Here is a 19164-nt window from a genome sequence, read left to right as displayed (position 1 = left end):
TAAACGCAACATGTAAAGTACAACACAATGCCACAGATGTCTCAAATTTTTTGAGGGAGTGTGCAATTGGCATGCTGACTGCAGGAATGTCTACCAGAGCTGTTTGCATAGAATTGAATGTTCATTTCTCTACCATAAGCCACCTCCATCGTTTTAGAGAATTTGGCAAACGGCCTTACAACCGCAGACCACGTGTTACCACACCAGCCCAGGATCCACATCCGGCTTCTTCACCTGCGGGATCATGAGGGGGGCTGGGGGGGATTATTTATGTCTGTAATAAAGCCCTTTTGTGGGAGAAAAACTCATTCTGATTGGGTAGGCCTATGCCCACCCATGGCTGTGCCCCTGCCCAGTCATCTGAAATCCATAGATAAGGGCCTAATGAATTTTTCAATTGACTGATTTCCTTATTTGCACTGTAACTCAGCAAAATCTTTTAAATTGTTGCAAGTTGCATTTATATTTTTGTTAAGTGTATATATGACTATTTTAGATTCACAATTCTTTATTACACAAGTTCTGATATCACATACCTAACTTTTATTTTTCTGTAATCTGAATTATGCCTCTACTACCATTCATTCCAGTTAGACTGGTTTGGACTTCTCTCTGACCAATATGGCTGCCATTTTCACCCCATTCTGGAACTTTGAGAGTTTGGCATAGCCCCTCTAGTATTTCAATAGGCTCTCTATGGTTGATGTACTATAGACAGCACACACACCATTGTTACACTAAAACTTTTGCAGGGTATTGTTGTACAAAAAAGTTGTGATGCATACAGCCCATTTCAATTGGGGGTAGGAGGAAGAAAATACTTGTTTTCCAATAAAGTTCTTTATTTTTTGTTTTAAATAGACAAAAAAAACACATACATGTAAATAAAATGAAAAAGTGATTGTCCATATAGCCACATGTGCATATCAGTAAAGGTACATGTTACTGTAAACCATCTCTGAAGCCCACCAGGTAATAGAGACACTTTACCATCTTAAAATTATATATTTTTCCTCATTCCTAAATATCCTGAGATAAAGTTAAATTAAGCCAAATTAGAATAAAATGCAACATCCAATATTGCTGATACACACACGCAAACACACCTCTGCTTGGAGATTCATGATAGCATCCCCCACCCCCAGCAGCACACACAAAATAAATAAGTAAAAACAAAAATGGCTGACATTTTCTTTCCCAATTCCAAAGACTTGCTGACTGATACTGCCACAACATATTTTGAACAGAGATACAATCTTCCTACAGAAACCCACCAACATCAACCCATTCTCTAACAAAGACTACAGGCATAATTCTCAATGAAAGGAGGATAATAAAACAACAAACAGCAAACAGAGCAAACTATTAAGCTGCTAAACACATACAGCTAACTTTTTTTCTCTCTCCATACAGTTGGCCTCCACCAAAGACTAGTTGAGGTTTCTGGCTCTATCCTGCTTTGCAGAGGAGAACCTTGAGAAAAGGGTCTCTGAAGGGATTCTGTCCAGATGCAGGAGAACGGGTTGCCGCAGCATCGTTTCGTTGAGCGCTTTAGAATCACACACACACACACTCCACTTTCAAACGACAGAGAACAACACCTCATAGTTACGGCTAAGCCAGCGAAAAGTTGAAACGCTGTTAAAATTTTAAAACTGGGTTTGGGCCACAGCTTAAGCTCAACCTGGGGTCCCCCAGAGAGAAGTCATTAGCGTTTCCATGATCACAAGTCTTTTTCTAAATTCAATCAAACCAATATGACGACACAAGCAATGATCCATCTGTAAGAGAACATTTTACGCGTCCAAGATGTCTGACATGCAGAAACACCATGTTGCAAAAAGTATCGAGTCGGTTTTCCTCGCACAAAAATGTAAGGGTGGAGAGAAGCCAGACAGAACCTCATCTTGGAGATAAATAAGTTCTGCTGTAAGTTCAGTGGTGTGTCGCTCACACAGATACCATGACAGGTGGAGGTCTTCAGTCGCCTGTTCAGTCAATGAAGGCTATAGGTGTGAGTGAACTAGAAAGAGGCGGCAAGTTGAAGTGAAACTTAACAAGTGAGAGATTAACTTATGGGCCTGATTTACCAAGTGCTTTCACCTGTGCAAAGTTGACACCTTTAAAAAAAAAAATGTATACAGATAGTCAAACAAGGTCATAAGGTAGCATGTCATTTTTTGCTTTATTTTAGTCAATCCTTTCTGAAAATAACAGGTGCAGCCTTTGCACTGGTAGAAAACTGAGCACACCAGGCCCAACCTAAGTGTGCTTCGATTCTGAGAAGAAACTGAGGGGGAATACCACTTGCCATCTGTGGATAGAAAAAGTGAGAGGTTTAAAATACGTGAAGTAGTCCTTTCAGAACTGTCTCTCCGATGGGAGGAGAGGTCAGGGAGCACATGCGTCAGCCGTCCAGGTTCACAATTGGGACGCGTCACGATTCCTCCGTCCCAGAGTCATCTTCATCGTAGCAGCAGTCGTCTTCATCCTCCAGATCCTCGTCGTCATAGTAATCGTCATAGAAGAGATCGGAGCCCTCGTCAGGGGGCGGGGCACGAGTGCGGACACAGTATTCGGCCAGTGTGGTGGGGACCTTCACCCCGTCACGTTCCGCCTCAGCATTAGTGGCCAACACCTGCTTCCTGAGAGACAGTGAGATAGAGAGGATAAATAATTGTGTGTGTGTGCGCTGTACTCTCTGTCCTTGGTGTCTATCTCAAGGCCTTTAGACTGTTAAACAGCCATCACTAGCACAGAGAGGCTGCTGCCTACATACAGACCTGAAAATTGCCACTTTAATAAATGGAACATTAGTCATTTTAATAATGTCACTTTAATGTTTACATATCTTGCTTTACCCATCTCATATGTATATACTGTATTCTATACTATCTATTGCATCTTAGACTAAGCCACTGATAATGACATTGCTCATCCATATATTTATATATTCTTATTGCATTCCTTTACTTAGATTTGTGTGTATTAGGTTTTTGTTGTAGAACTGTTAGATATTACTTGCTAGATATTGCTGCACTGTCGGAACTAGAAGCACAAGCATTTCGCTACACTCGCAATAACATCTGCTAACCATGTGTATGTGACCAATACATTTGATTTGATGTATGCAACACTTTGTCCTTTGTGTGTGTACCTACCGAATGATCTCTGCGTACTCTCTGTCCTTGCCCTTGCTGTCCCTCCACTTGCGGTACATGACGGAGGCATCCACATTGGCCGGGGAGAAGGTGTTGGGCTCGTTCAGCAGAGAGATGACACTCAGAAGGATGGTTCTACAGGAGACACAGGGTTGGATGTCAGAAAGAAGCACCAAGCAGTGTCTATCAATGTTAGCTGGTTGACTCATTGATCCTGCTCTGTGGGATAAAGGCTATTTCTCCAAAGTACAATTTCTGAAATATGTCAACCTGTCGATGTTGATATAAACCTCAAATGGTGCTGGTAAAAATAAGACCTACAACTTCTAATTTAAGAACTGACAGAAACAAATGTTTGTCAACATGACTTAATAGTATCCACATTACTGGGTCAGACAGAAAATAAACTAAAGTGTAACAGGCGTTCTGTTCATGATCCAGGAAGTCCTGGAGAGGTTCCACTGAAGCCAGATGGACAAGTGTCATGTGATCTGGGTATGAGTGACACAGCACAACGGGAGAGCGGGGGCGTAGAGGAGAGGGACAGAGAAAGAGGGGATGAAAAGGGAGTGTGATAGATAGACGGGAGAGTGATACAGTAAGCGGAGGGAGAGCAGGGGTGTATTAATTCCGCCGATTCTGTTGCAAAACGTTTCTTAAACAGAAGCAAACTGAAAGAAACAGAGGGGGAGGGGGTGAGAGAACATGCGAAAGGAGAAGGGAGGGGGTGAGAGAAGAGGAGGGGTGAGAGAAGGGGAGGGGGTGAGAGAAGGGGAGGGGGTGAGAGAAGGGGAGGGGGTGAGAGAACATGCTGAGATGTGTACCTAACGTTCTGGGTAGGGTTCCACCTCTCAGAGGGCAGCTCCCCACTCTGAGGATCATCAACTGGAGGGTGCAGAATGGATATACACACATCCCCATTCTAACAAGGGAGAGGCTAAAATTAATACAAACAAGTTTAAGATCACAAATTGCAGGTGTGACTAGGATTAGGCCACATAAAAAGATGGAGAGAAATTTAGACACCACAAAATGTGTTTGAAAATTAATTACATGGAGTTTAATGTATTTTTCTAGAATTGTGTCAGTGATCTCTTCTTACCTCATAGATGTTGGGGTGCCACATCTTGGTGAGGAAACGGAAAGCAGGTGGTGAATATGGGTAGTCAATGGGGAACTTGATACGAGCCTGTGGGACACAGGGAGAGAAGCAAATATGTCAGCAACATGTCCTAACATGCGTCTGTGGGGCCTAAACTACCTAACCGGATTCAATGGTAATCCTGATGTCGCAACCCAGTGCTGAGTAGACCATACTAGAGAGCAACAACAGCGTGACCCTGACACAGGTTTGACACTAAACAGTACTGCTTGTCACTGCAGGCTGCATCAATAGAAAGCAGATGCGATGTCACGTTTTTCACGGGCCTAACGTTACTACTAACGGAAGCCAACAATGTAGTTGTCCATTAGTAATGATGGCTACCTAGTGAACAATATAAACTAGGAAAATAGCATTTGTGTATGTTACATATTTGCAAAACAAGCTGACTTACCTTGAAATACCCTCCTTCATAGTGAGTGTTAGGAGGTCCAAAAATGGCCACTTCCCAATTGTATAAATCTGCCTCGTCAACCAATGTTATTCTGAAGCCCTCGACTGGCTCCTCTTGAAGGCTCTTCATTTCTAACATTAATGCTTTTTGTGAGCTTGCTACGTGAGTCGGACCATGTTGCGCCATGGTAAAATAGCAAACGAGCTAATCTTGTTAATGTTTGGCGGAGAACCTTGTTGTTTACTCGAACACAGTTAGCAACCAGCTAGCCACCTGATTCTGCAAAACAAAAACGTTTTCTTTGTTGCGATTTCGCGATGCGCACAAATGCTAGTTAGTTAACCTTTATTTTGCTTCAAGTCGATGGATTTGTTGTGAAATCGCGCAATATGTTTTATCTGGCTAGTTATCAATATGAAATAGCTGAATTTAGAAGAGTTCATACTAAAAATAATAATGTTTTGGTATTTTAGTAGATAGGCTCACCGACCTAGCTAACTGCCGTGGAGCTAGCTAGTAGGTGCTAGCTATTGGTCCAATGAATATAAAAAATGTTACTTTGCTACTGATAGTTATACTAAAATAATTAGTTTTGGACCAGCCAAAAACTACAAACAATAATTATTCACCAACGACGTTTTTCAACTGCGAACATCTATGTCCCTGCTGACAAGTAATGTGAAGAGTGAAGCAGTCTCCTCCTCTCCTCTCAAAACGTTCAATAAGATTGCAGTGCCGTCTGGGAAATGTAGTTCCAATTAAACAGAACTTAACTTCTGTCAGCATTGCAAAAATGTTTCATGATATACATTTTAATCACCATGTTTATTGTAAAAGTATTCCAATTAATTGTGTATAGCAATGCATTTATGACATTATTTTCGGGGTTTTAAGAACTACACTCACTGCATTTCTGGAATACTATCAAATGGTGTGACGTTACGACAACACGAATGTTGTTTGTTTTGCTGTAAAGTGCCTTGCTTGGCCTTTTCGAGGCCAATTGATGTGTAAACTAAAATATGTCTATACGAAATACTTATAGATGGGGTGTAGTGTGCGGATTTCATTGATCATGATAAAATACTTTAGAAAAGCGCTGTTGTATGCCACCATCCCCCATTCTGCTCCAAACGAAACGACCAATCAGTTTATAATATGACGTTTACAAGCTGCGTCAGGGCTCAATGCAAGTCCCAGCGGTTGGCTTTAAATATACCTGAGAATTAAACAAATGCGAACAAAATCAATACGAAGTTTATTAGGAGAGAGGATCCCTTCGTGGTTTTCAAGTTAAATAATTATGTTTGTAATTTTCTTAACGTTTTTTCCCCTCAAATACATTACAGTTGTGTGCTGCGCACAAAAATAATTGTTCAGGTCCTATTTACGCGACGGAGAAGAGAACGGACCACAACAATTTGGGAACTCTTTTGCCATGGGTCCAATAAAGCATCGTCGGTCCCGTTCTACCTCTCGTAGTCGGAACCGGGATCGAAACAGGTCCAAAATAAGCAGATCACGATCACCCAAAGAGAAGAAAGGCCGGAGTCGGTCCATTGATCGGAACATAAAAACCCAGAGAATTGCGCGTTCTGAGAGCGGAAACTCGGACAGCAGTGGTGGATCTGCGAGGCGACAAGGACAACGGCCCCGTAGCAGAGACCATCCCGGGCCGAGAAGCGACTCAGACAGCGACATGAGACGTAAACTGAAGGGCAAATCAAAAGACAGATCCAGGTAAACGTTACAGGTTAAAAAAAATGTACAGTGCATGTAGTTAGCAAAAAATGGCCCACATACTGTATCTGCAACTAAACGTTTTTCTATCTATCAGCTCTGACTCAGATGATCCAAAGGGGAGGAAGAAAGTAGAGAAAAAGAAGAGCAAAAGAGAAGACAAAGGAGAGAAGAAGATTGGCAGGAGCCAGTCCCAGTCCGACTCAGGGTCTAGTGCAGACGGGAAGAGATCGAGGGATGGGGGGAACATTGACCGGGAGAGGAGATGGCGGAGGAGTGCAGACAGAGGGAGCAGAAGCCCCAGCAGAGAGAGGGAACGACAGATGAGGGAGAGAACAAGGGACAGGGAGAGAATGAGAAGCCGAGACAAGGACCCAAGCCTATGTAAGGAGAAAAGTCGAGACAGAGAGAGAAGCAGCTGGAGGACTGAAGACCGTGGGAGAAGAGAAAGAAGCAGGGGGAAGGACCAAAGGGACAATGAGTGTAAGAGACGTCGCTCTGGCTCCTCAGACTCATCTAAGAGCTCTGGGTCGGATGGCGGAGCCCGTGGAGGCAGCCCGGGGTCTGGAGAGGCCGGGCCCTCGGTCCGAGATGAGAAGAAGAACCAGAGAGAGATGTTGAAGGCCCTGGAGACCCCAGAGGAGAAGAGGGCCAGACGACTGGCCAAGAAGGAGGCCAAGGAGAGGAAGAAGAGGGAGAAGATGGGCTGGAGTGAGGAGTACATGGGCTATACCAATGCAGACAACCCCTTCGGAGACAACAACCTGCTGGGCACCTTCAAATGGCAGAAGGTAAGACAGGGAGAGGAGAGTGATCACTTGAGAAATGGCTGTATATGGGACTATCAACCTCCTGCTTTTAGAAGTACAGTGGTTATCAGACCTTGCCTAAACAGCAGACTGATATCATGGTTACTCCATGAATATCAGCCTAAAAGAAGTTGCTGTAAAAAAAGATGCAATAGTCTCTACAAGGCAGAATTTTGAATAAAATATTTACACTTATTTTACCGGTTGGTCCTTTTGGCTGTAGGAGGGGGAGATAAGGTATCCACAGGAAAGGGCTGTTTACCGGACTTTTTGGGGTGCCGGTAGGTTCTGTCGCTTGTATTATCAATCTGTTGTCGCATTACACGTGATGCACAATATGTAAACAAAAGCCGAATGTTGACGACCGAAGCACGTTTCCTCGCAATCAGCTGGAGGTGTTTGCCATTCGGTTAGGCTCGGCCATATTGTGCAAGTGTTTGTCACGTGTGAATTGCATCAGTATTGAAAATGAAAACTGGAAATACAAATGATATACAGAACAGCGTACTGAAGGTCGGGTTGATAACATTATTCTGTGGGTATTTTGTCTCACATTCCTACCAGCAAAAGGAACAACCACACGGATAACCGGTAAAGTGTAATTTTATTCAGCATTCTGGCTTGTAGAGGTCATGAAAGGAAATGTTCCTGATCCAAATGCTCATTTCTGCCCGACTTAGAATTATATGCAATTCAACGTTGGGTCTTCATGCTTCATCAGACCAGTCTCTGAGGAATATGTGTGTTTCTGTATGTTGTTGTTGTGGTCAGGCTCTGGACAGGAAGGGGATTGGCCATCTGGGTGAGAAGGACCTGAAGGACAGGAACAAACGTATCCAGGAGGAGAATCGCAGAGAACTGCAGAAGGTATGCTTCTATGCAACACAATAGTTTTCTGGGTCTGCACTATAAATCAAGGATAGTTGAAATCGGTGTTAAATTTACTCTACTGGGAGTTATCTTAACCCTCGAGAGTGATACACTCCCTGGAGTTAGTGTTGATAACTGGAGTTTATTGGGTTGGAGTACTTTTAACTCCAGGGCATTTCCACTGAAAAGGACCCATGAGCACCAACGTGAAGTTCATAGCAGCATGTCAAATGAAAGCTAAGTGTCTATACTTTTGGGAAATGAAGGCATAGATGCATTTTTCAACCATTTTCCATCTTAAAAAATTAGGCATAAGTAATGGCTTTGATTTCTGGATAAACAGATGGAAAAGGGGTCTAAAAAACATCTACCAGAAAAAGTATTAAAAAGTATCAGAAATGTATCAAAACACAATAATGTTGACGTAAAGACCCCTGCCAACTAATATCAACACTTATATTTAGTTTTGGATAAATTGTTTACCTTCTGTAAGTTTAAGAAATATTGCCTTGTGACTCGAAATTCCATTACCAAAAACCCACATATCTTAAAAATATTTTCTAATTTTTCTCCCTCATGAGGAAGGAGGATAATGAAAGTTCACAGAAGTAACAAGTAACGGTAGACCTTCCAATTAGTTAGTGATTTTACTGATATCAATTTTGTTTATGAATTATTATGTGATTCAAACTTGTAATTCCGTGACCAAATTGGTAAAGGAATTACCAAAAAATGTGTTCCGGAATTACTGCAACTGAATTGGCTACAATGGGAAATCATAATAGCTACCAATCACATTTGGGTCACCTGCTACTGTCCTCTCTTCCACTGGCATACTTTTATGTTCAGCTCATAACTGTTTTCTTTGTCTTTCTGGTGGTCAAACCAAGAGTGTTAAAACAGTCTGAGTCTGGACAACCCCTCTATCTCTCTCTTTCTCTAGTTAATGTCACCTATACCAGGTCTTACTGACACCTACCCATGAGCCCCCTCTCTTTCCATTTACTTTAACCAGCATCTTCACTTACTGAGCACCGACCGACACCGGACGTCCATGGACTTTTAAAAAGTAGTTGAACCAAATCTGAACCTATCATAGACGTATGTTTCATAAGTTTGGATAGCACAGTACTGAGTACAGCACAGTACTGTACAATGAGTAGAGTACAGTAGAGTATAGTATATTGTACTGTACTGAACAGGGACGGCCTGTTCAATAGGGGCGATATGGGCGACGCACTGCCAAACGGGGAAAAGGAAGGGATTTTTTTCTAATCAATTATATCACGGCAACAGTAGTTATCAGTGTTGTAATCTATACGTCTGATCTGCCACAGTGCCACACTGCCACTAAATGTCGAATCAGGCTAAAGTCGTGCTTCAAATGGCTCCACCCCCTTTTTGGGGCGATTTCAGTCAGATTGAAAATCGCCCAGAACTTCTGTCATAGACTCCCATGTAAAATCTATTTTTTTCAAATTTCAGAGCCTTCAATACAATCTCAATGGGTGTCTGTGGGCTTGCACTTACGCGCTTTCGTCACATGAACGTAACTAAGAAAAGAGAGGGTAGCAGCGTCAATCAATTCACTACTACTATCAACATGGCTAGGCTTCAGTGCAACTCGATTGTGTCTTTGAAAGAATTTCCTTTTTGTCGGCGAACAAATGAAGATAAATTGGCACGAAACAATTAGGACCTCCCAGACCAAATTTAATAATTCAACAGGTTTCTACTAAAGGGGGAAGTCCTACACCCGAGGATTTTCCAAAAAAATGGTACGAACGAAAAAATAACATTGCCACTCAACTGGATGAGGGATACAGGCTAGCTGTCCGCCGCCACAACGATGAGGTTAGTGTTGATAATCACAAGTTTACTGGAGAACTGAGACCAAGTAGAGACTTTGGACAGGGTGGATATGGTTATATTGCGATATTGTCAATACAGTATATCGTAAAGTATCACTATGTAACTCGATTTCTTTCACCCCAATCCCTCAAATTAACGGTAAATAACTGAATTGTTTGCCCCACATTTAGCTAAGATGATTAGCTAGCCAGCTAAAATGTTTTATTTAGTTAGCAGTCGCATCTACAATAGTTTACTGTCAATAACATGTCTCCAAAAATGACGTGGTGTCTCCAATTGTGTTGACATTTTTACAATTGCGATGCGCATCCATGAGTATCCACTTTCTGTAGCTCAGCTGGTAGAGCACGGCGCTTGTAACGCCAAGGTAGTGGGTTCGATCCCCGGGACCACCCATACACAAAAATGTATGCACGCATGACTGTAAGTCGCTTTGGATAAAAGCGTCTGCTAAATGGCATATTATTATTATTATTATTATTTCCAGCCTTGTGTAGGTCTCCAATTTTGTCCCTGACATCCTTGGAGAGCTCTTTGGTCTTGGCCATGGTGGAGAGTTTGGAATCTGATTGATTGATTGCTTCTGTGGACAGGTGTCTTTTATACAGGTAACAAGCTGAGATTAGGAGCACTCCCTGAGATCAGTCAATAAATGATTCTGGTATTGACTTATATGCTGCCCCTGTCTTCATGTTGTTGCTGGACATATCTTTTTAAAAATGTGTGTAGGTCACCTAAATCATCAGAAAAATTGCCCCTCCTGAGAATTTTTTCAGGAGCCGCCACTGGTACTGAACTATACTCTACTGAACTCTGCTCTACTGTGCTCTAATGTCCATAATTATGCATTTCTGTGTAGTACAGATCAGGGACACATGATGTAATTCCGATTACTGTAATGCCGGTACCGGGTGTAAATCCACTTCACTCACTGTAGTTCAATAACCAAAATATATATTTTCACACTCAAGGTGCCATGTCATAGCTGATAGCAGACATCATTTAATCTTAATTCGGACCAGATATTTAACATGTTTTTGGAAAACGTGGTCTCATACAAACCTGAGGGAGACGTTACCGTAATTCCGTTACCAAAGTTTGCATCTGCACAGTTCTTCCACTAAATTCGTTTTTGTAAATGTTTTAGTGGAAATTGTTAAAAGTAGCCCTTGTGCATAGAGTTGTATGGTTTGGAAATCTTTTAAATCAATGGTTTTTGTTTGGCATACATTTTGAAGTGAAAAAATGTATGCTAACTTCGGCCAACACAGAACGATCCGATGTCATTGTCAAAACTACTGTCATGTTTAACACAGCTAGCACAGTGGGTTTTTGACTGGACTCTACAGGCTTATTCGATGCTAGCTAACTGCTTTGTTATTGTGGACATCATGCATTTAGCTAGCTTTCTAACGGAGGATAATAGTACCTAGAGCCGATGCCCATGTGAAAATCACATGTAGCGTACAGCTGAATGTGCTCAAAAACCTGGATTTCTGACCGGACTTTACAGGCTTGTTAACATGGTTGTTAGTATTGTATTGTTATTCAATCTCAAATTGGTAGTTTTAGCTTTTATTTGATTCACTTCTTGATCAGAGTCTTGATAAAAAAGCCATGAGTTTGTTTCAATATGGCTGCGGCCACGTCTCTCTAAGGGTGCGTTGGTAAATTCGCTCTGGCTATCTACTCCGATTTCAGAGCGCACTCGTCTGAATGTGCCAGAGCGCAGAGTAACTGATGAATTTACGAACGCTCAACAACAGTTGAATATGGCTGGTATCAGTAAACATCGGCAAAAAAGCGTAATTAAATTGTTGCCAGCAGCACAGTTACAGTCACCAAGGCCCTGGATAACATAAAAACAGCCTAACCAGCTCTGCTAGGCTAGGGCGAGTAAAATGGTCAGAGTGAGGTGTGTAGCTAGCCAACGTTAGCTTGGGTGCTTTACTGTGAGGTCAGAACGCTCGGATCAACTCCACTCCTCGTCAAAGCGTCCAGTGTGCGCTCTGAACGCTCCGAGAGCGAAACAGACAATCTGACAAACGCTCTGAATTTACGTACGCCCGCAGCGCACTCTGTCACTCCAGATTTAATTTACGAACAAGCGGTCACTAGCTAGCACAGCCACAAAGTTATAAAATCAGATTTAAACCTAACCTTAACCACACTGCTAACCCTAATGACTAACACTAAATGAAGACAAATAAATGTTTTTTTTATTTCATTAATTTTTACAATATAACCAATTTTGACTCTGTAGCTGGCCTATCTACGGGGAAATCGCTCATTTCTGCCTCCAGGACAAGACTCATGACAATAAACGGCAACCTGCTACTCTGACAGGCATTCTAAATGCAAGTTGTGAGTGATGTAAAGGTGTGCTGGATATCTTCCTGCAAGTTGGCTTCCAACAGATTGGATATCACATTGCAAACTACCACTATGTGACACATGAATAAATATTCATATAACTAACCATAGAGATATGTACTCTGCTGTACTAACTGTAAGTTGCTCTGGATAAGAGTGTCTGCTAAATGACTAAAATGTCAATGTAGTTGATTGTTAATTCAAAACAACACAGAAAAGTGTAACATAGCATGGGAGTTGATTTAAAAACTACACTGAAAATACTAAAATTGCAGTTAAATTGAACCAACTCAGTGAGAGTTGGATATTTACTCCTTTTAGTGTCCAAACAACATGACCAGAGTAGTTTTAATACAAAATGGGGGTGGGACCATATAAACCCCAAAATAGTGTTACATTTGAGTCCATTGGAGTTGAACGAACTCATGCGATTTTACTGTCTGTCTGTGTGTTTGATAGATTTAGAACAATGTGGCGAGAAAGAGAAAGCCATGCAAGCGCAGGACCTGTGTGTGTGTAACTGTGTGTGTAACTGTGTTTGTGTGTCTGCCTGTGTGTAGGTGAAGCAGCTGCGTCTGGAGAGGGAGAGAGAGAAGGCCATGAGAGAGACGGAGCTGGAGATGCTGCAGAGAGAAAAGGAGGCGGAGCATTTCAAAACCTGGGCAGAACAAGAGGACAACTTCCACCTGCACCAGGCCAAGCTACGGTTAGTGGTGCCACCTTCATTACTGTCCCTCTGTAAACCCTGACTCTCAATAACCTCTCACATACAGTGCATTTGGAAAGTATTCAGACCCCTGGACTTTTTTCACATTTTGTCACGTTACAGCCTTATTCTAAAATTGATTAAATTGTTTTTTTGTCCCCTCAATCTACACACAATACCCCATAATGACTAAGCAAAAACAGGTTTTTAGAAAAATTGCTCAGTACTTTGTTGAAGCACCTTTGGCAGCGATTACAGCCTCAAGTCTTCTTGGGTATGACGCTACAAGCTTGGCACACCTGTATTTGGGGAGTTTCCTCTCAAGCTCTGTCAGGTTTGATGGGGAGCGTTGCTGTACATCTATTTTCAGGTCTCTCCAGAGATGTTTGATCGGGTTCAAGTCCGGGCTCTGGCTGGGCCACTCAAGGACATTCAGAGACTTGTCCCGAAGCCACTCCTGCGTTGTCTTGGCTGTGTGCTTAGGGTCGTTGTCCTGTTGGAAGGTGAACCTTTGCCCCAGTCTGAGGTCCTGAGCGCTCTGGAGCAGGTTTTCGTCAAGGATCTCTCTGTACTTTGCTCTGTTCATCTTTCCCTCGATCTTGACTAGTCTCCCAGTCCCTGCCGCTGAAAAACATCCCCACAGCATGATGCTGCCACCACCATGCTTCACCGTAGGGATGGTGCCAGGTTTCCTCCAGAAGTGACGCTTGGCATTCAGGCCAAAGAGTTCAATCTTGGTTTCATCAGACCAGAGAATCTTGTTTCTCGTGGTCTGAGAATCTTTAGGTGTCTTTTGGCAAACTCCAAGCGGGCTGTCATGTGCCTTTTATTGAGGAGTGGCTTCCGTCTGGCTCTAGGAAGAGTATTTCTATAGTTCCAAACTTCTTCCATTTAAGAATGATGGAGGCCACTGTGTTCTTGGGGACCTTCAATGCTACAGACATTTTTTAGTACCCTTCCCCAGATCTGTGCCTCGACACAATCCTGTCTCTGAGCTGTACAGACAATTACTTCGACCTCATGGCTTGGTTTTTGCTCTGACATGCACTGTCAACTGTGGGACCTTATATAGACAGGCATGTGCCTTTTCAAATAATGTCCAATCAATTGAATTTACCACAGGTGGACTCCAGTCAAGTTGTAGAAACATCTCAAGGATGATCAATGGAAACAGGATGTACCTGAGCTCAATTTCGAGTCTCATAGCAAAGGGTCTGAATACTTATGTAAATAAGGTATATCTGCTTTTTATTTGTAATACATTTGCAAAAATGTCTAAAAACCTGTTTTCGCTTTGTCATTATGGGGTATTGTGTGTAGATTTGATGAGGATTTTTATTTATTTAATCAATTTTAGAATAAGGCTGTAACGTAACAAAATGTGGAAAAAGTCAAGGGGTCTTAATACTTTCCAAAGGCACTGTAGTTCCATTTACTCACTCAAAAACAGCCTGGTCCAAAAACAACGCCTCGCTGCTCCGGTGTTTGCCGATGTGGATTTGTGTGTAGCCCTCTAACTAATAAATGTTTGTGTGTTTAGGTCTAAGATCCGTATCCGTGACGGCCGTGCTAAGCCCATAGACCTGTTGGCTAAGTACATCAGTGCTGAAGATGACGACCTGGCTGTGGAGATGCACGAACCTTACACCTTCCTCAATGGACTCACTGTCACTGACATGGACGACCTGCTTGAAGATATCAAGGTGTGTGTGCGCTTACTGTCTTTCTAGAATAAATGGAGCTTGTTGGTTGAGAAATTGTGGTGTGTGGAGGAAGAGAGCAAGAGAGTGTTTGTTTGTGACCCTGTGTGTTTTCCCTGTAGGTGTACATGGAGCTGGAGCAGGGGAAGAATGTAGACTTCTGGAGGGATATGACCACCATCACAGAGGATGAGATCAGCAAGCTCCGGAAACTGGAGGCATCTGGAAAAGGCCCAGGTGCACCACCTCAACCTCTCATAGGTCCAGCTACATGGACATCTCAGTATTGCTCTCTCTCATTGGCCCATATTCTGTCTTGGCTGTCCACCATCAACCTCTATACTTTATGCCTACGCCTAGGCATTTCTCCCCTTGTCTCTCTCTCCTAGGGTGTGTCAGAAATGGCACCCTGGTTAAAAGTAGTGTAATATATAGAGCATTTTCTGGTGCAGCCCTAGTCTCTCTAGTGATGTTTTCTGTTTCGTTAACTGTCTCTCTGTTCTCCAGGTGACCGTCGTGATGGCATTAACACGTCAGTGAGCACCGATGTTCAGATAGTGTTTAAGGGAAAGACGTACAGCCAGCTCCAGGCGCTGAACCTCAATATCGAGACTAAGATCCGAGCTGGGGGATCCAATTTGGACATAGGCTACTGGGAGAGCTTGATGCAGCAAGTCAGGGTCTACATGGGCCGAGCACGGTGAGGAGCGGTTGTTTGTGTGTGTAGAGCATGGCGCTTGCAACGCCAGGGTTGTGGGTTCGATTCCCACGGGAGACTAGTACAGGGAAAAGTACAGAAATGTATCCACTCACTACTGTAAGTCGCTCTGGATGAGAGCATCTGCTATATTACTAACATGTTTAAAAAAAATTAAATCCCTATCTGTGTTGTAGGTTGAGAGAGAGGCACCAGGACGTGTTGCGTCAGAAGCTGTTCAAGCTGAAACAGGAGCAGGGAGTGGAGAGTGAGCCTCTCTTCCCCATCATCAAAGAGGAGCCTGAGGAGGAGGCTGTGTGAGTACACTCACGCACACCATCAACCTCTTTCTACGCATGCACGCACGCACGCACACACACGCTCATGTACACAAGGTTTGACCTTTGCCTCCTCTGTTTCTCATTCACAGGACCGAGAGCGAGAAAGACACTCCCTCAGAGGTGCCTGGCCCCTCCTCTTCCTCCCCTTCCATCAATCAGAAGAGAGATACAGAGGAGAAGGATGAGCAAGTGGCGGGCCCATCCACGGAGGGAGACGGGGATGGAGAGGAGAAGGGTGAGGTGGTAGAGGCTGTTCTGACAGAGGAGGATTTGATCCAGCAGAGCCAGGCAGAGTATGACTCTGGCCGCTACAGTCCCACACTGCTGCTTCCCTCGGAGCTACCGCTGGACACACACACCATCACACCTGACGAAGACACACACAAACTACACCTCTCACGCAGACAGCTCGCCGTCACAGGTAAGAGGCTTTGCATACCCACACCCATATTCATACATACAAAAACGCTCAGTCATTCTTACAAGGCCTATCTCTACCCATTGTCAAATTAATCAATCTTTCTCTCTCTGCTTACCCCTTGTTCTCCAGGTGATGCCAATGAGAATGCAGAGGATGAGTTTGTGCGTCGCGCCAAACAGGGCATGGGCGGGGACGAGGCTCAGTTTAGCGTAGAGCTTCCCCTCACAGGGAAGATGTACCTGTGGGCTGATAAATACCGTCCCCGGAAACCTCGCTTCTTCAACAGGGTCCACACAGGCTTCGAGTGGAACAAATATAACCAGACCCATTACGACTTTGACAACCCTCCGCCAAAGATCGTCCAGGGCTACAAGTTCAACATCTTCTACCCGGACTTGATCAACAAACGTTCCACACCGCAGTACTTCCTAGAACCCAGTCCCGACAACAAGGACTTTGGGGTTCTGCGGTTCCATGCGGGCCCGCCATACGAGGACATTGCCTTTAAGATCGTTAACCGCGAGTGGGAGTACTCTCACCGCCACGGGTTCCGTTGTCAGTTCGCCAATGGGATCTTCCAGCTCTGGTTCCACTTCAAGAGGTACCGCTACAGGAGATAGAACCGGCTGAGTTTAGAACCTCAACAGACCAACACCAGTCCTGGGCCTAGACCCCAATCCGGACCAGGAACCTCAAACGGCAAGGTTTTAACCATAGAAATGGAATGTATAGATCAGACATCACATCAGTTGGGATCATCTGTAAGGTTAATATGTATTCTAGCTGTTAATGTTTAGTCTGAAGGCCTCAAAAAAATAATTGACACGCTATGGATCTACTTCTCTGTGTTATTACTATGGCAGCCCTGCCCATTCTGTTGTGTCACAAAGAATGGTTTGTATTTTTAGTTTGATCAGATGGTGATTTTCAATGTACCTGTCTCTGAAATGACATATTAAAGATTATTTTCCTAGCTGGCTTCCATTTGGTGCCATCAGAGCTGTGAGGCAAACATTTGACAACATTTCTATTTTCCTAAGAGTAGCATTAAGTATGCCTCAATCAGTCAGGAAGAGGATGTCAACAAATCATAAGATAGTAAACTGTCACTTTTACCATTGGCTAAACATAATGTTGACCTATTTTCAATCTTAGGAACAACAGCTGTTCTATTTAGGACTAATTAACCCCCAATGTTAGCACATTCTTAGCAAGTCCACTCTTGCCCCAGATGGAAACCAGTCAAGCCTGTTGGCTATTCTATACACACACATTGGAGACGCCATAAATCGTTCAGGTAGAAAGAGTTTTAATAACATAAACAACACTGATACAATACAGTTAACAGGATCCTGAGAAGGCACTTTAGGCTAGTGGCCAATCCTCAAAAAGGGCTTTAGTTATTTTTTTTGTTGATACATTTACATTTTAGTAATTTAGCAGACGCTCTTATCCAGAGCGACTTACAGTTAGTGAGTGCATACATTATTTTTCATACTGCCCCCCCGTGGGAATCGAACCCACAACCCTGGCGTTGCAAACACCATGCTCTACCAACTGAGCTACCTCCCTGCCAGCCATTCCCTCCCCTACCCTGGACGACGCTAGGCCAATTGTGCGCCACCCCATGGGTCTCCCCCGGCTACGACAGAGCCTGGATTCGAACCAGGATCTCTAGTGGCACAGCTAGCACTGCGATGCAGTGCCTTAGACCACTGCGCCATTCGGGAGATACATACCCCTACCTGAGGAATAACAAAGCTCAACCATGTTTTTCCATATCTCTAAGGTCTCCCATATATGAAATGGATGGTTGTGTAAAAATATTTTACTGCAAAAGTGGTTACATTTATAGATATTGTGACACACCCCTTAACTCAAACAGTGTAGAATAATGTCAGGCTGGAGGGGTAACCCAATATTGCAAGCTCTGATATTGCTAAAATTTGGAATACAAGCAGTCAATTGTCTACCCAAATAAACAGCATTAGGATATCTTAAATAATTTTTGAAATATAAACCTGTAGACACAGATCTATACAATAGGCAGAAATATCAACTAGCAATAATTATGATGAATGTAAACTTTGCTTTTTGGTAGCTGTTTTTCAGAATTGTGTACAACACTCATACCTATTAAAATTGTTGGTGTAAATACATTTGATTCTGAATCCAATATGGTCAACATTATTACACTCAACACCTTCGCCCTTATCCATACGGCTCTTGGTATATCTATGATTGGCACTGCCATGCCTCTGTTGTGTCTGAATAGCCGAATCCAACTATTTTTTCAATGTGTGTTCATGTTTTAATCTCATTCACACAGCATATATACAATGGGCAATTCCACAAAATATAATAACAAGCCTTTCAAGACACAAGCACACAGTAGTGTTTATTTTGCGGGATTTTAGGCTGGGTATCTGTATAAGCACTTTGTGACATCTGCTGATGTAAAAAGGGCTTTATAAATACATTTGATTATAAAAATATTATACAGTATATATCATTATTTGGCAACCGTTAAAACACTATCTGTTCTAATTAAAATGAGTTTCCCAAATAAAATCTTCACTTTCATCCTTTGCATACTGTTCAGTCACAGTAAGTGCTGGATACAGTCAAAGTATGACCCATTTAGTTGTAACCAAAAGTATTTTCCAATCGTTCTGAACAGAACCCCTATTTTTTTAGTTCCGTTCAGACCAGAAAATAAAGTTCTGAACCGGTTCGAGACCCAAAAAAGTATCGGCTCATATAGTTCATTTTTCGTAATTTTTTAAACCTGTGAAATCAACAGGTTTTACAGAATAGATCATTAATTTACTCGACCCATTAGCACGGCTAGAGAAGCTTGCTATGGAATGGGTGGTACGAGATGCAACTGACATTTCAGCGGTGGGGAGAGAGAGTGG

General features: G+C 42.9%; 2 protein-coding genes across 2 annotated transcripts; one reads left to right on the top strand and one right to left on the bottom strand.

Moving 5' to 3' along the window:
* Window positions 1-821: 821 nt before the first annotated feature.
* Window positions 822-5444, bottom strand: LOC121581191 (ubiquitin-conjugating enzyme E2 R1). The gene is made up of 5 exons (XM_041896641.2): window positions 4718-5444; window positions 4264-4350; window positions 3986-4083; window positions 3162-3296; window positions 822-2645 (listed from the first exon to the last, which is right to left on the bottom strand). The coding sequence occupies exons 1-5, from the start codon at window positions 4901-4903 to the stop codon at window positions 2438-2440; spliced, it is 714 nt and encodes a 237-aa protein (XP_041752575.1). The 5' UTR covers window positions 4904-5444; the 3' UTR covers window positions 822-2437.
* A 467-nt stretch (window positions 5445-5911) lies between these two features.
* LOC121581190 (cactin) lies at window positions 5912-17219 on the top strand. The gene is made up of 10 exons (XM_041896640.2): window positions 5912-6457; window positions 6555-7248; window positions 8038-8133; window positions 12942-13087; window positions 14628-14790; window positions 14910-15024; window positions 15295-15487; window positions 15682-15801; window positions 15915-16246; window positions 16376-17219. Exons 1-10 carry the CDS (start codon window positions 6156-6158, stop codon window positions 16864-16866), a joined length of 2652 nt encoding a protein of 883 aa, XP_041752574.1. The 5' UTR covers window positions 5912-6155; the 3' UTR covers window positions 16867-17219.
* The last annotated feature ends 1945 nt before the right edge of the window (window positions 17220-19164 follow it).

The sequence above is a fragment of the Coregonus clupeaformis genome, chromosome 14 (genome assembly GCF_020615455.1).
Source record: "Coregonus clupeaformis isolate EN_2021a chromosome 14, ASM2061545v1, whole genome shotgun sequence".
NCBI lineage: Eukaryota > Metazoa > Chordata > Actinopteri > Salmoniformes > Salmonidae > Coregonus > Coregonus clupeaformis.
The sequence above is the reverse complement of the archived record's forward strand: the minus strand, read 5'-3'. Positions and strand labels throughout refer to the sequence as shown.